Source organism: Octopus bimaculoides, chromosome 24 (genome assembly GCF_001194135.2).
Source record: "Octopus bimaculoides isolate UCB-OBI-ISO-001 chromosome 24, ASM119413v2, whole genome shotgun sequence".
In the NCBI taxonomy this organism is placed as follows: Eukaryota; Metazoa; Mollusca; class Cephalopoda; order Octopoda; family Octopodidae; genus Octopus; species Octopus bimaculoides.
In genome coordinates this window covers 12562620-12575798 of record NC_069004.1, presented here as the reverse complement: position 1 = coordinate 12575798, position 13179 = coordinate 12562620, and the positions used below count along the sequence as shown (strand labels likewise).

The 13179-nt window shown below is 36.2% G+C and overlaps 2 protein-coding genes across 2 annotated transcripts in view; one reads left to right on the top strand and one right to left on the bottom strand.

Annotated features, from left to right (window-relative positions):
• Positions 1-4732, top strand: part of LOC106882434 (MAP kinase-activated protein kinase 2) — a 137901-nt gene extending 133169 nt beyond the window's left edge. The window contains exons 8-10 of the mRNA XM_052976307.1: positions 222-307; positions 1345-1425; positions 3594-4732. Coding sequence (XP_052832267.1) covers positions 222-307; positions 1345-1425; positions 3594-3740 — 314 coding nt within the window. The 3' untranslated portion in view covers positions 3741-4732. The remainder of the gene's footprint in view (positions 1-221; positions 308-1344; positions 1426-3593) is intronic.
• LOC106875565 (fibrillin-1) overlaps positions 1-13179 on the bottom strand; it is a 48831-nt gene that overhangs the window by 28838 nt on the left and 6814 nt on the right. Inside the window, exons 4-6 of the mRNA XM_014923772.2 lie at positions 10329-10385; positions 8862-8973; positions 5611-5742 (exon numbers count right to left, since the gene is read on the bottom strand). The gene's annotated coding sequence lies outside the window, so the exon portion shown is untranslated. The remainder of the gene's footprint in view (positions 1-5610; positions 5743-8861; positions 8974-10328; positions 10386-13179) is intronic.

Here is a 13179-nt window from a genome sequence, read left to right as displayed (position 1 = left end):
TATATATATATATATATATTATTTGGGATAAAATCCAAAATTACTGGTGAAAACTCAATTTAAATCAATTTAATAAAAATTAAAATTAAATGAAGCTTCACAGTATAAAATATATATAAATATATAGTTTTAGGGATAAGAACCAAGGTTCATGAACTCATCGATGAAAATATATATATATATAATAATAATAATAAAACTTTTTCAAACTTTAATTTTAGCAAAAGACTTGATAAAGGGTTTGTTAAAAACTGATCCAGATGAAAGACTAACGATCCGTGATGTGATGTCTAATCCTTGGGTTGGAGTAAGTAACTTTTTTAAAATCTCTTCCTAACTCTTAATAAAATTTCAGAGATTCTGCTGATCCATCATCATCAGCAGCATTATTGTCAATGTGTTTATATCTGTGTTTATTTGCCCTTTAGACAGACAGAGATACAGTGTATGTATTGTAAAAACTGGGACATATACAGTGTTTAAATTTACATCTATTACCAAAAATATGAATTACTTTCACATTCACTTGAGGTAGTTTATTGGTAGTTTCTGGCAACATAATATTAATGAGGTGTTTGAATGATCAAATGTTTAAGATGTTAGCCATTTCAGTGAAGAATTCATCAGACAAGACACTAACTTTACCCACCCTAATTCCATGACAAAACATTTTACATAGTGTAATAGTTGAAAACAAAATGAAAAAGATAGGATGGTCAAAATTGGAATGTCTCTGATCATAGTCCTGCTCAAACAACTGTGTGTGTTGGCACTCTGTCGCTTACGGCGTCAAGGGTTCCGGTCGATCCGATCAACGGAACAGCCTGCTCATGAAATTAACGTGCAAGTGGCTGAGCACTCCACAGACACGTGTACCCTTAACGTAGTTCTCGGGGATATTCAGCGTGACACAGTGTGACAAGGCTGACCTTTTGAAATACAGGTACAACAGAAACAGGAAGAAAGAGTGAGAGAAAGTTGTAGAAGAGTACAGCAGGGTTCGCCACCATCCCCTGCTGGAGCCTTGTGGAGCTTTAGGTGTTTTCGCTCAATAAACACTCACAACGCCCAGTCTGGGAATCGAAACCATGATCCTATGACCGGGAGTCTGCTGCCCTAACCACTGGGCCATTGCGCATCCACTGCTCAAACAACTAACCTGGGGTTAAACCTCAACAGCAACAACAATATAGACAATTTTTCCTTGTGAAATATCTGTAAATTCATTCTCCAATTTGTGAACATTGGAAAAATTATGGGGGAAAAGATATCATGTTTGAAAAATTCTTTCAATGTGAGAATCTCGTAGAATGGTTAATATTTTAAATCTTTGTTTATTTTCAGAATGTTGTTGATGTTCCGCCAACTCCTCTTTTTTCTATAATGAACCTCCAAGATGATGCCTCAGAATGGTACGATGTTCAGGTAAGGATTTTTTACTATAAATACCATACAGATTCCAATTTCGGATTTTGATGTCAAACTGACATATTTTGTTGCTTACTGTTCAGTTGTAGAATTTAAGAAGCATAAATTCTTTGCGACACACTTCTAAGACCATTCTTGTTAATTACTCTGTGTAACAAAATTTTTATTTTTGTCTTTGCTCAGTAAAACGTAGGAGTGGCTGTGTGGTAGCTTGCTTACCAACCACATGGTTCCGGGTTCAGTCCCACTGCGTGGCACCTTGGGCAAGTGTCTTCTACTATAGCCTCGGGCCGACCAAAGCCTTGTGAGTGGATTTGGTAGACGGAAACTGAAAGAAGCCCATTGTATATATATGTATGTGTGTGTATGTGTTTGCGTGTCTGTGTTTGTCCCCCAACATCATTCGACAACCGATGCTGGTGTTTACGTCCCCGTAATGTAGCGGTTCGGCAAAAGAGACCGATAGAATAAGTACTAGGCTTCCAAAGAATAAGTTCTGGGGTCGATTTGCTCGACTAAAGGCGGTGCTCCAGCATGGCCACAGTCAAATGACTGAAACAAGTAAAAGAGTAAGTGTTATTCCATATGTGCTTCTATCTAAAAAAATCAAAGGAAACCACTACTCTTCCCTTCAAACTTTGCTTTTCTGACCTGGACATCAATGTTTTGAAACTTGCCTATTTTCCATTACATTTCAGACAGATTCAGCACTGAGTTGCTGAAGCAGAAATATCATTATAGCAAATAATAGCTCAGTACTACAGATTTGCTTGTCAGTTGCTTGGCCTTAACCACTTGAGCAGGTCTCTTAGTGGTTGACAATGTGCATCTCAGATCATGAGTAATGGTGGAGCATCATAGCCATGTGCTGAGAGGAATTCTTTGGGGTTTGTAAGAAAAGCTAAGTTTGAAGGAAATATTAACCATTTTTCATACTTTCTAGGAGTAAGTAAACAAGAAATAACAGTTGCTACCCAAGGACAAAGATTGTGTTACAGTGTTATTAAATCAATCAGGTTAATTTTTATTCGTCAAAGATATGAAAATGATGCAGGGATTTTGACCCCTTTTTCAGGACCTCTGAAACTGGGAATAGGAAGGGAGGATGTCATCTTCTGACCAAAGCCCTGGCCCCCAGGGCTTTGGTCAGAAGTTTTTTAACAGAATGGACTCTGTCTCCAAGTAGCTATCTTTTCTATATTTCTGAGATTAATAATTTTATATTATGTATCATCTTGATTTAGCAGTATTTTTTCTATCTCATTATGTTCTGACTTAGCCTCTCATCGTCTTGGGGTTGATAAAATAAAGTAGGGGGTGGATGTAATCGACTCACCCCCCTCCCAGCCTCAGAAAGAATAATTTAGTTGGTATTTTTTTTCTGTTCCCATCACATGACTTAAGTAACAGAATTTACCATTTCTCTTCTTTAAAAATGTGATGGATGAATTCATGTCATTCAGCTGAAATATACCGTAAATCCTCGAGTATAATCCGCTCTTGAGTATAATACGCAGGGGATTTTTAGGGGGCTGTACCTCTGAAAAACCTAAACCTTGTGTATAATACACGCCCCTTCTCTAACTTGAGTCAATGAGGTCTATATAACGTCCTTGGTTTGTAAACGTATATACGGTAACGTCATCATCATCATCGTCGTTTAACGTTCGCTTTCCATGCTAGCATGGGTTGGACGATTTGACTGAGGACTGGTGAAACCAGATGGCTATACCAGGCTCCAATCTGATTTGGCAGAGTTTCTACAGCTGGATGCCCTTCCTAACGCCAATCACTCCGAGAGTGTAGTGGGTGCTTTTATATGCCACCAGCACAAAGGCCAGTCAGGCGGTACTGGCAAATTGTATATATAACTTAATGCAAACGTGTAGCTTTTTTGTGCACTTTGCTTTGCAGAAAATAAAGAAATAACAGTAATAAAGTCAGTGAAAAATAAATATTAAGTAAATTGCCTTTACATATTTATCACTTAGAAAATTTTGTTTAGAAAATATTTTTCATTTTTAACTTCGTATATAGTACGCACTAGAAATTTTGACCTTTAAATTTTGGGGAAAAAGTGCAGGTTATACTTGAGGATTTACGGTATATGCAAATTTTGTCTTTATAAATGAAAAAATTAAGATGATTGTTTTGTGTAATTACAGGAAGAGATGACTAACGCCCTCCAGAGTATGCGAGTAGACTACCATTATCATGTGAAGAACCCAAAAGATTCCAATAACAAACTGCTGCAAAAACGAATGAATAGAGTGTATGGTAGCAACAAACCACTTATTAACTTAAGAAATTAGAAATTTAAAGAAAGGCCAATCAGAATTTGAATTGTGACTGTTCCAAATTAGAGAGAAAATTCCCAGCTCAGAAATGTTTAGTTGAAGTCAAGCCTGAAAATGTTCGCAGCAGAATAAAAAATCCTTGAGAAGAAGAAATTGAATTTTAAAGGTTTTTTTTTTTTCTCTTTAATTTGAAAGAAAATTTTTTTTTATAATATTTTTGTAAGAATTTGTTGTTATATCGTAATCGTTTAATGGACAGATTACTTATTCTAGCATGGACTGTGTATGTGCCAGAGCTTATATATATTTTATCAATACATCTTTTATAGATTTTTAAAAAACAATTATAAACTTCATTTTAAACACACATTTTATGAGCTTGGAATTAAATGTTAACGAATCGTCTAAATCTAAAATATATGTGTTTAAAAATATTGTAGCAGAAAGTATTGATTTGACAACATACACAAAACCAATTCTTTCAGAGCAAGACTTCACTCCAGTTTGAGATATATTTAGTATAAAACAAGAATTTCAAACAAATAACCATATCTGAGCTTCAGAACCATGTGAAACGCAACTAAAATGTCTTTCTGCATTTCACTCGGGTATTGTGAGAATTTCTATGAAAGCTTGAATTTAAGGTCACTTGAAAACATTAATGAAATACAACGAACATATATTGGCAATACTTTACATGGCTGCAAGAGTCCTTCATATCAGTTAAACAAGGTTAAGTGAATGCATTTCATCAACTACTGTCACTTAAGTTTTCTCTTTTTATATTAATAGTTCAATGAAGGACCATGGGAAATGTTTATTTCTTTTCTTTTTATAATTTTTTTTTTTTTTTAAATTTTACTCGTCATAAAAAAAAAAAAGAAAAACAATTTAACCAACTTATCCAGACCCAAGTTATTGCTCTCACCCCACCGAACACCATATCAAAAGCTTTGTTAGTTTTGTAAATAAAAATGATTACTGGATACAGTGATGGGTTCACTGAATTGTTTATTGTTTTTTTTTTATCTCTCCAGATTCATAGACTACCTTCTTGTTTATCTTTCCCACAGCTAACCTGTAGCTTCCTATCATTTTCTATCACCCTTTTCTCACATCACACTCTGATTCTCTCTTCTATTTGCCATCTTTGGCCACATTACCTTGAACAACAACAATGTAGACAAAAGCAGACTGTTTAGTTTTACCAGGGGACAGAGCAGTCTCTAATGTAGGTATCCAAGGGAAAGGCAAATGCTGATACAGCTTGACACCAGTGACATTGCAACTCATTTCAACATGAGTGTCTTGCTCATGAACACAAAACACAACCCGGTCCAGGAATTGAACTCACTACCTTATGATTGTGAGCCCCAACACTTTAACCACTGAGCCATTCGCCTTCACTCCCAATATCCTCAGTAAATGAACAAAGAATGTAGAGATGATAATAGATAATTAAATACATCAGAAATATAAACTAAATGAGAGGATGGATCTGGTCAGTTTTAACATAAGATTGATAGAATAGTTTTGAGTAGGAATGGGAACCAGATCTTAGTTTGACAAAAACTGAAGTTTACACTCAAGTTTTAGAGAAGATAATAAAAACAACAATTTCAAAAAAATTGAATATTTGATACATTCTGTTAAAATACTTTAAACAAAATCAGTTTTATTATTAAAAAAAATGAGAACTATGTGTGAGCAAACATATTTATATATGCATATGCACATAAGGACATATTTGTGTTCTTGTTTAAAACACATTTGTGTTTGCATGATCAAGTTTTTGTATAGGTGTGCAAATGACATATTTGTGTGTGTGTGTGTGTGTGTGTTGATGTTATTGAAAAATGTAGTTCAACATGAAAATATGAAATACCTGAACTGTGAAGGCCAAAGTAAATGAATTGCTATCAGAGACACTTTTGTTGGGTGATTGTTCTGCTTCAAATAGGAATGGTCCAACCAATCTGTTTTAATGTGTTGTTAGAATACCTACTGTAATTAACATCTGAAGAATTGAAAAATGAAATACATCAGATCAGGGTACACAATGAAATAGAAAGTTACACTTCTGAACTCTGTTCGCATTTCTTCCATTTACAAAAGTCTACAGTTTAAAGTTACCGTTACTATTGCATACCATATGATGGTCATAAGTATATTGATGTCTTTAAATATTCAGAAAAACAACATATCTTGCATGACCCTAACAACTACAGCCGTTACTAGTAAATGGTGTGTATCAGTTGGTAGCATGTACCATGGATTTACTAGTTACAGGCACCCTCTCAGCCCTCCGACCCAACAGGGCATCCAGGAAATGAGAGAGGGTAGCAATAGTACTCTGTAGATACTCATTTCAACTAGAGCAGTGATTCATCATCTTTTAACATCTGCTTCCCATGCTGGCATGGGTTGGACAGTTTGACATGGAGTTGGCCAGCTGGGAGCTGCCAGACTCCAATTGTCTGTTGTGGCATGGTTTCTATGGCTGGATGTCCTTCCTAATGCCAGCCACTTAGCAGAGTGCGCTGGGTGCTTTTTACGTGCCACCGGCACAGGTGTATTTATGCAGCATCAGCACAGGTGTGTATAAGCAACACCAACACAAGTGCTTTTTATGTGGTACCAGCACCTGAAAGGACAAACATGTATGTATGGAATACAGCGATTTCACTTAGCTTGTATAGCAAATCGCCACATCTCCTGATCCCTTGTTATTTCCTTAGTGAAGCCCAGTGTCCAAAGATACTTTCTCACCGATGAAGTGAGAAAGGATCTTCAGACACCGTCTTCCTGGGTCTACCCCTTCCACAAGTACCCTTCACAGTTAGAGCTCGGCACTTTTTTATGCAGCTGTCCTAGTCTATACACATCACATGACCAATTCAACACAGCCTTCTCTCTTACAACATCTGATGCCTCTTATACCCAATTTTCCTCTTAAATTGTTTACACTCTTGCATAATCATTTTGTTTCCATCTGTGCACCCCCCTTTGATTACTATTTTATTCTGGTGGACCCCCCATAGCCATTCAATGTTTAAAAACTAGTTTTATACATACTTCTTTTGAAATTCCTATTTTGTTTTTCACCCATTACCTTGTGTAGGTTGAATTACATAATATATAAGAGAAAGAAACTGAGTTGTTTCTTGCAAAACTTTATATGGACATTTAGAATACTACTGTGAATCCCCAGTTTACTATGTTGTTAGCATGGACCTCCAGAAATCTTATATGGACCTCCAGAAATCTTATATGGACCCTGGTTGACAACCACTGAACTTCAGTAACATGAAACGAAGTACATTGTCTTTCTGAACCTACCTTTCCCATTAATGCATATAGTTTTTATTTGTAGATTTTATTCTATAATTTTCAAATTGTCCTGCTTTGTTTTGTTTTGTTTGTCTTTGCCACTCTAATGGGTTAATTGAAAAGAAATTAACTTGTTTAAGAGCTAAAAGATAGAAAACTAATGAAGGTTTGTGTCAGCCCTCTGACTCCCTCCCCAATAAAACAGTTAATAATATTTATAGTTCTTAAGATGGTGAGCTGGCAGAATTGTTAGCACATTGAGCAAAATGCTTAGCAGCATTTTGTCCATCTCTATGTTCTGAGTTCAAATTCTGCCAAGGTTGACTTTGCCTTTCATCCTTTCAACGTCAATAAAACGAATACCAGTTGAGCACTAGGGTTGATGTAATTGACTTACTCACTCCCCTGAAATTGCTGGCCTTGTGCCAAAATTTGAAATCTATATTTGTAATTCTTAAGGTGGTGAGCTGACAGAATCATTAGTACACCAGGCAAAGTAACTAGTGGTATTTCATCCATCTTTATATTCTGAGTTCAAATTCTGCTGAGGTCAACTTTGCCTTTCATCCTTTTGGAGCTGATAAATTAAGTACCAGTTATGCACTGGGGTCGATTTAATTGACTTGGCCCCTCACCCAAAAGTGCTGGCCTTGTACCAAAATTTAAAACCAATATTTATAGTTCTTGGGTTGTTAGTATAAGAAAGAAATTTTATGCTTGAGCCATTTTCCAAAATATCAAAACTAGCCTCTGGCCCCATTACATGAATCGAATAAATTTTACTATGTTAATTCATTTAACAGCTGGATTAATCAGTTTTAACCCTTTTGAATTCAACCCACCTGAGACCACCCCTGCCTCTGAGGTACAAACATCTAGTTTTCAAGAGTCCTGAATTAAAATCTTCCATCAGAATGTAATTTAAGATCCAAATACCAATTAATAATGACAAGGTCATTTACTAAATTCTTCATTATTTTCAAAATTAATTGAAGAAAAGACGGAGTATCTCAACAGAAATATGGTAACAAAAGGGTTAATATGGATGGACAATTGTCAAATTCTTCCTAATTAACTTTTGTTTCAATAAATTCTGAGAAATTTCAAATACGAACACCCTTTCAAAGCTGAGTGAGTTAAATGCAGGGAAAATGGAGAGATTAGAAATTGAAAACAGAAGGAATGGTGTTAATAAAATCGTTTGAATTATACCTTTAAACACAAGAAAAACTATGACCCCCAAGAAGAAACAAGGTGATCTCTACACAGTAGCCTCACTTGCAAAAAATAGCAGCCCTCCCTGAAATTAAACAAGTAACTGAGACCTTTGGCAATATGCTGTGCTTGAGAAAACTCGTCAAGCAAAGTGAAATCATAGTTGTGGCTGATGCCAGTGTCACATAACTGGTACCAGTGCCAGTGACATGTAAAAAGCACTCATTAGACTCTTGGAATGGTTGGTGTTAGGTGGGGCATCCAGCTGTAGAAACCATGCCAAATCAGACTGGAACCGGTGCAGCTCTCCAGCTTACCAGTTTCAGTCAAACCATTTAACCCATGCCAGTATGGAAAGTAGGCACTAAATGATGATGATGATGATCTTAAAAAGGGGAAAGATACACTGGATAATGTAGATCTAGATATAGATTCTAAAAAAAAGACAAGCTGGTCATGGCAGGAATGTATTTTAATCATAGGTCAACTCAATTTACCTGGGGCTAAACAACTACAAATTGTTGGCTTCTTAACAACCTACAAATAAATATATTGGAGAAAAAAAACAGTAGCAAATGGAGACGCACTTACCTTGAATGTTGGGGCAGCCACTGAAGTTAACAATTGTTAGCTTGGGGCAGAATTTTAGTACGAGTTCTACTGATTTGTTAGATATCTTTTCAATATTCCGAAGGACCATCTCCTGAAATAAAAAATCTATAGTTGTTTGAAGGTTGCAGAATTGGTTTGTGACTGTTCCAACGTCTTTCTCTCTCACTCACTCACAGTGTTAGAACATCACCAAAGAATGTAGGTACATGAAGATAGTAGGAGTGTGTGATAGGATAGTTAAGCTTAGACCAGTTTTCAAAAATACAACTTCAACATTTAACTCTGCCAATGCTGTCAAACTGTCCAACTCATACTGGTATAGTTTGGATGATTTGACATGGAGCTGGCCAGCCAGAGAGTTGCCCAGGAACTAATTGTCTGCTGCAGCATAGTTTCGACAGCTGGATGGCCTTCCTAACACCAACCACTTTACAGAGTGTGCCATGTGCTCTTAATGTGGCAGTGGCTTTTAACATGGCGCTGGCACAAGTGCTTTTTATGCGGCACAAGCATGAGTACTTTTATACATGGTGATGGCACAAATCCATTTTATGTAACACCATGTAAAAAGCACCTATTCCAGAGCCACATAAAAAGAAAAAGCACATTCTTATTTCTTTATTGCCCACAAGGGGCTACACACAGAAGGGACAAACAAGGACAGACAAACGGATTAAGTCGATTACATCGATCCCCAGTACTCCACTGGTACTTAATTTATCGAGCCCGAAAGGATGAAAGGCAAAGTCGACCTCAGCGGCAGATGAAATACTGCTAAGCGTTTCACCCGGCGTGTTAACCGTTTCTGCCAGCTCGCCGCCTTAAGAAATAACAGTTGCTACTCAAGAACAAAAACCATGTTACACAATGTAATCTGAATGCTAAAGAGTTGAATATATTTGTTCAGTGCAAACGATAAGGAAAAGCACATCCTGTAAAGTGGTTGGCATTAGCAAGAGCATCCAGCCATAAAAACCATGCCCAAACTGACAGTAAAGCATGGTGCAGTCCTCTGGCTTACCAGCTCATGTCATACCATCCACCCATGCCAGCATGGAGAACAGATGTTAAGGATGATGATGATGATGCTCCTCAATCAAGACAAGCAGATGAACAAAAGGACTGATTTAATGAGGCCCTTTTGCAGATTACATTGATGACAAATGAGCTTATCTTTGTGGCACATGACACACACACACACAACATACATATATTATATTAATTTAAGTTCACAAGAAAAATAAATGGCCATCTTTATTTATGTTGTGGACATGAAATACTAAAATTAAAGGAAGCAAATTTTAAAAATATTTTACTGTTGCACATTTTATTTTCAGTAGTTAAAATCTTAGCCATTGATAAGTCTTCAAGCTGTTGTTAAATAATAATTTAAAGATTACTTGTGTAAATAGTAACATGAATTGAGATATAAAAATTTGAACTCACCTCAAGTGTGTTATGACAACAACCTTCAACCAGAGAAGCAATCCCAGCGTCAGTGATCTAAAATGAAATTTGCAATAAAGACATGGAATAAATGACTGTACCAGGGGGAAAATGTCTTAATTATACATGCTGTTAACTATAATACAGACAAATACTAAACACGAGGAGGGTTCATTGCAACTGTCAAATCAGTGCTATCATATGTTAGTGAAACATGTACACTGACAAAGAAATTATCAAACGGGCTAAATGGATGCTATGAATAGGTCTAAATATGAAATGGCAGCAACATATAACATGTGGAGACCTGCTGAAAGGTACAGAGAAGATCAGGCAAAGATGGTTGCGACTATCTGGTCATTGCATGCACCACCCTGAGATGGAGGCATCCAAATTAGTCTTGCGGAACCCACCTCATGGTGATGTAAGAAGGGGAAAACATCATCACACTTACATTGACAACTGAAATGTACCCGGGGCCTTGAGGCAGTGATGTTGGACTGAGAGGTGTGGGAGGTGGAATTTGTTGCTGTGGCCCAGGTTGGAACCCGGCCATAATAATAGTAATAATAATGCGGCAAGTTTATGCACTTGATGAATTTCCTATTATATATTACACAAACTTGAAACATACATACTAAATCAGGGGTTTTCAAACTGTGGTCCGCAGACCACAGGGGGACCACAAGGACAAGACAGGGGGTCGTGGACAGCAAATACATTTTATGGGCAATTTGATTTCATATATGTTTTTTAATCGAAATCTTTTAATTGACAATAAACCTATTTTGTTAAATACTGTTAAATAAATAAGTGTAAAAATATATGTTATTTTAAGCAAATATTTATGTATAAATTTCATAAGCGTTTATAAGGGGGTCCCTAAGGTAAAGCCTGAAATATAAAGGGGTCCGCAAGTCAAAAAGTTTGAAAACCCCTGTACTAAATGATTTCAAAATATCACTATTTGGTTTGACTTCATTATTACTACATACACACACACACACACACAAATAGCCTATATGCACATATATTTACTACAATACATACATATATTAACTATATGTGTGTGTGCATGTACACATATAGGTAAAAATTAAAAATAGAAACAGCACAGGAGTATTCTTTTACTGGTTTCAGTTGAAGAAATTGACCAAAGGACTTATTCTTTGTAAGCTTAGTGGTTTGGCAAAAGATACTGATACAATAAGTACTAAGTTATGGGGACATAAACACACCAGCATTGGTTGTCAAGTGAAGGCAAGGGGGAAAACACAGACATACACACACATAAATAGATACATATATATATGTATACATACATACACACACACACACGACAGGCTTCTTTCAGTTTCCGTCTACCAAACCCACTCACAAGGCTTTGGTTGACCCAAGGTTATAGTAGAAGACACTTGCCCAAGATGCAACATAGTGGGACTGAACTTGGAACCATGTGGTCGAGATGTAAGCTTCTTACCACACAGCCACACATGAATGGCTGCATGTTTAAAGATTTTTAAAACTATTTTCCCCTTTAGCTAGACAGGATAAGTATTTTTATATTTGTTACATTCAGTGACTTTTATAAAATATTATCAGTTTCAATGTGTATGTCCATTTTATTTAATATTGGTTTCAAATTTTGGCACAAGGCCAGCAAGTTCAGGGGCGGGAATAAGTCGATTACATCGACTCCAGTATTCAACTGGTACTTATTTTATCAACCTTCAGAGGACGAAAAGCATTTGAACTCAACATAAAGACAGATGAAATTCCACTAAGCATTTTGCCTGGTGTACTAACGTTTCTTATTTCTTTATTGCCCACAAGGGGCTAAACACAGAGGGGACTGACAAAGGAATATAATATATATATATATATATGTATATATATATATATATATATTATATAGACCAGAAAGTAATATTTCGAATGCAGTATCACTATAAAAACAGCAGGAAAAATTGGGTGTTATTACCCTTGCAAGACCAGAAAAGTTGTCAACAAACAGCTACCGGACTCGAACCCACATCTCTGAGAGACTGGCTGAGTAATTTACCATTAAGCTAAACTGCCTGCTGACAACAATCTCCATCAAATTTAAAACAAACCTACATTTGTTTTTTTAGAAGTGTTGAATGTGTAACATATTATACAGATAAGACAGTAATATTTTGAATGCAGTATTGCCATGAAAACACCAGAAAGAATTGGATATAATATAATACACTTTCAATACTTCTAAAAACAAATAAAAGTTTTTGTATTTGGTTTGCAAGATTCTTTAGTAAATTTGTGTGTTGAAGCATATTTTATTGTGCCTAGGGAGAGTCATTCGGTTTTAATGCCTAATTGATTAACACAGTTTGTTTATAGTTGCATATATATGTGTGTGTATGTAGGTATGTATATATATATATATATATATATATAAGGAGAATTCACAAAAAAAACAACAGATAAAGACAGGTGGTGTTGTTGAAAATAAATAGATGTATTAGTATAACGTTCAGGAATTGAGAAAGTCTTTAATGTTTCGAGCCTACGCTCTTCTACAGAAAGGAACAAGGAAAGAAACAAGGAGAGAAGAAATATCAGCCCCACTGCGTGGCACCTTGGGCAAGTGTCTTCTACTATAGCCTCGGGCTGACCAAAGCCTTGTGAGTGGATTTGGTAGATGGAAACTGAAAGAAGCCCGTCGTATATATATATATATATATATATATATATGTTTGTGTGTCTGTGTTTGTCCCCCCCCATCTTCGCTTGACAACCGATGCTGGTGTGTTTACGTCCCCGTAACTTAGTGGTTCGGCAAAAAGAGACCGACAGAATAAGTACTAGGCTT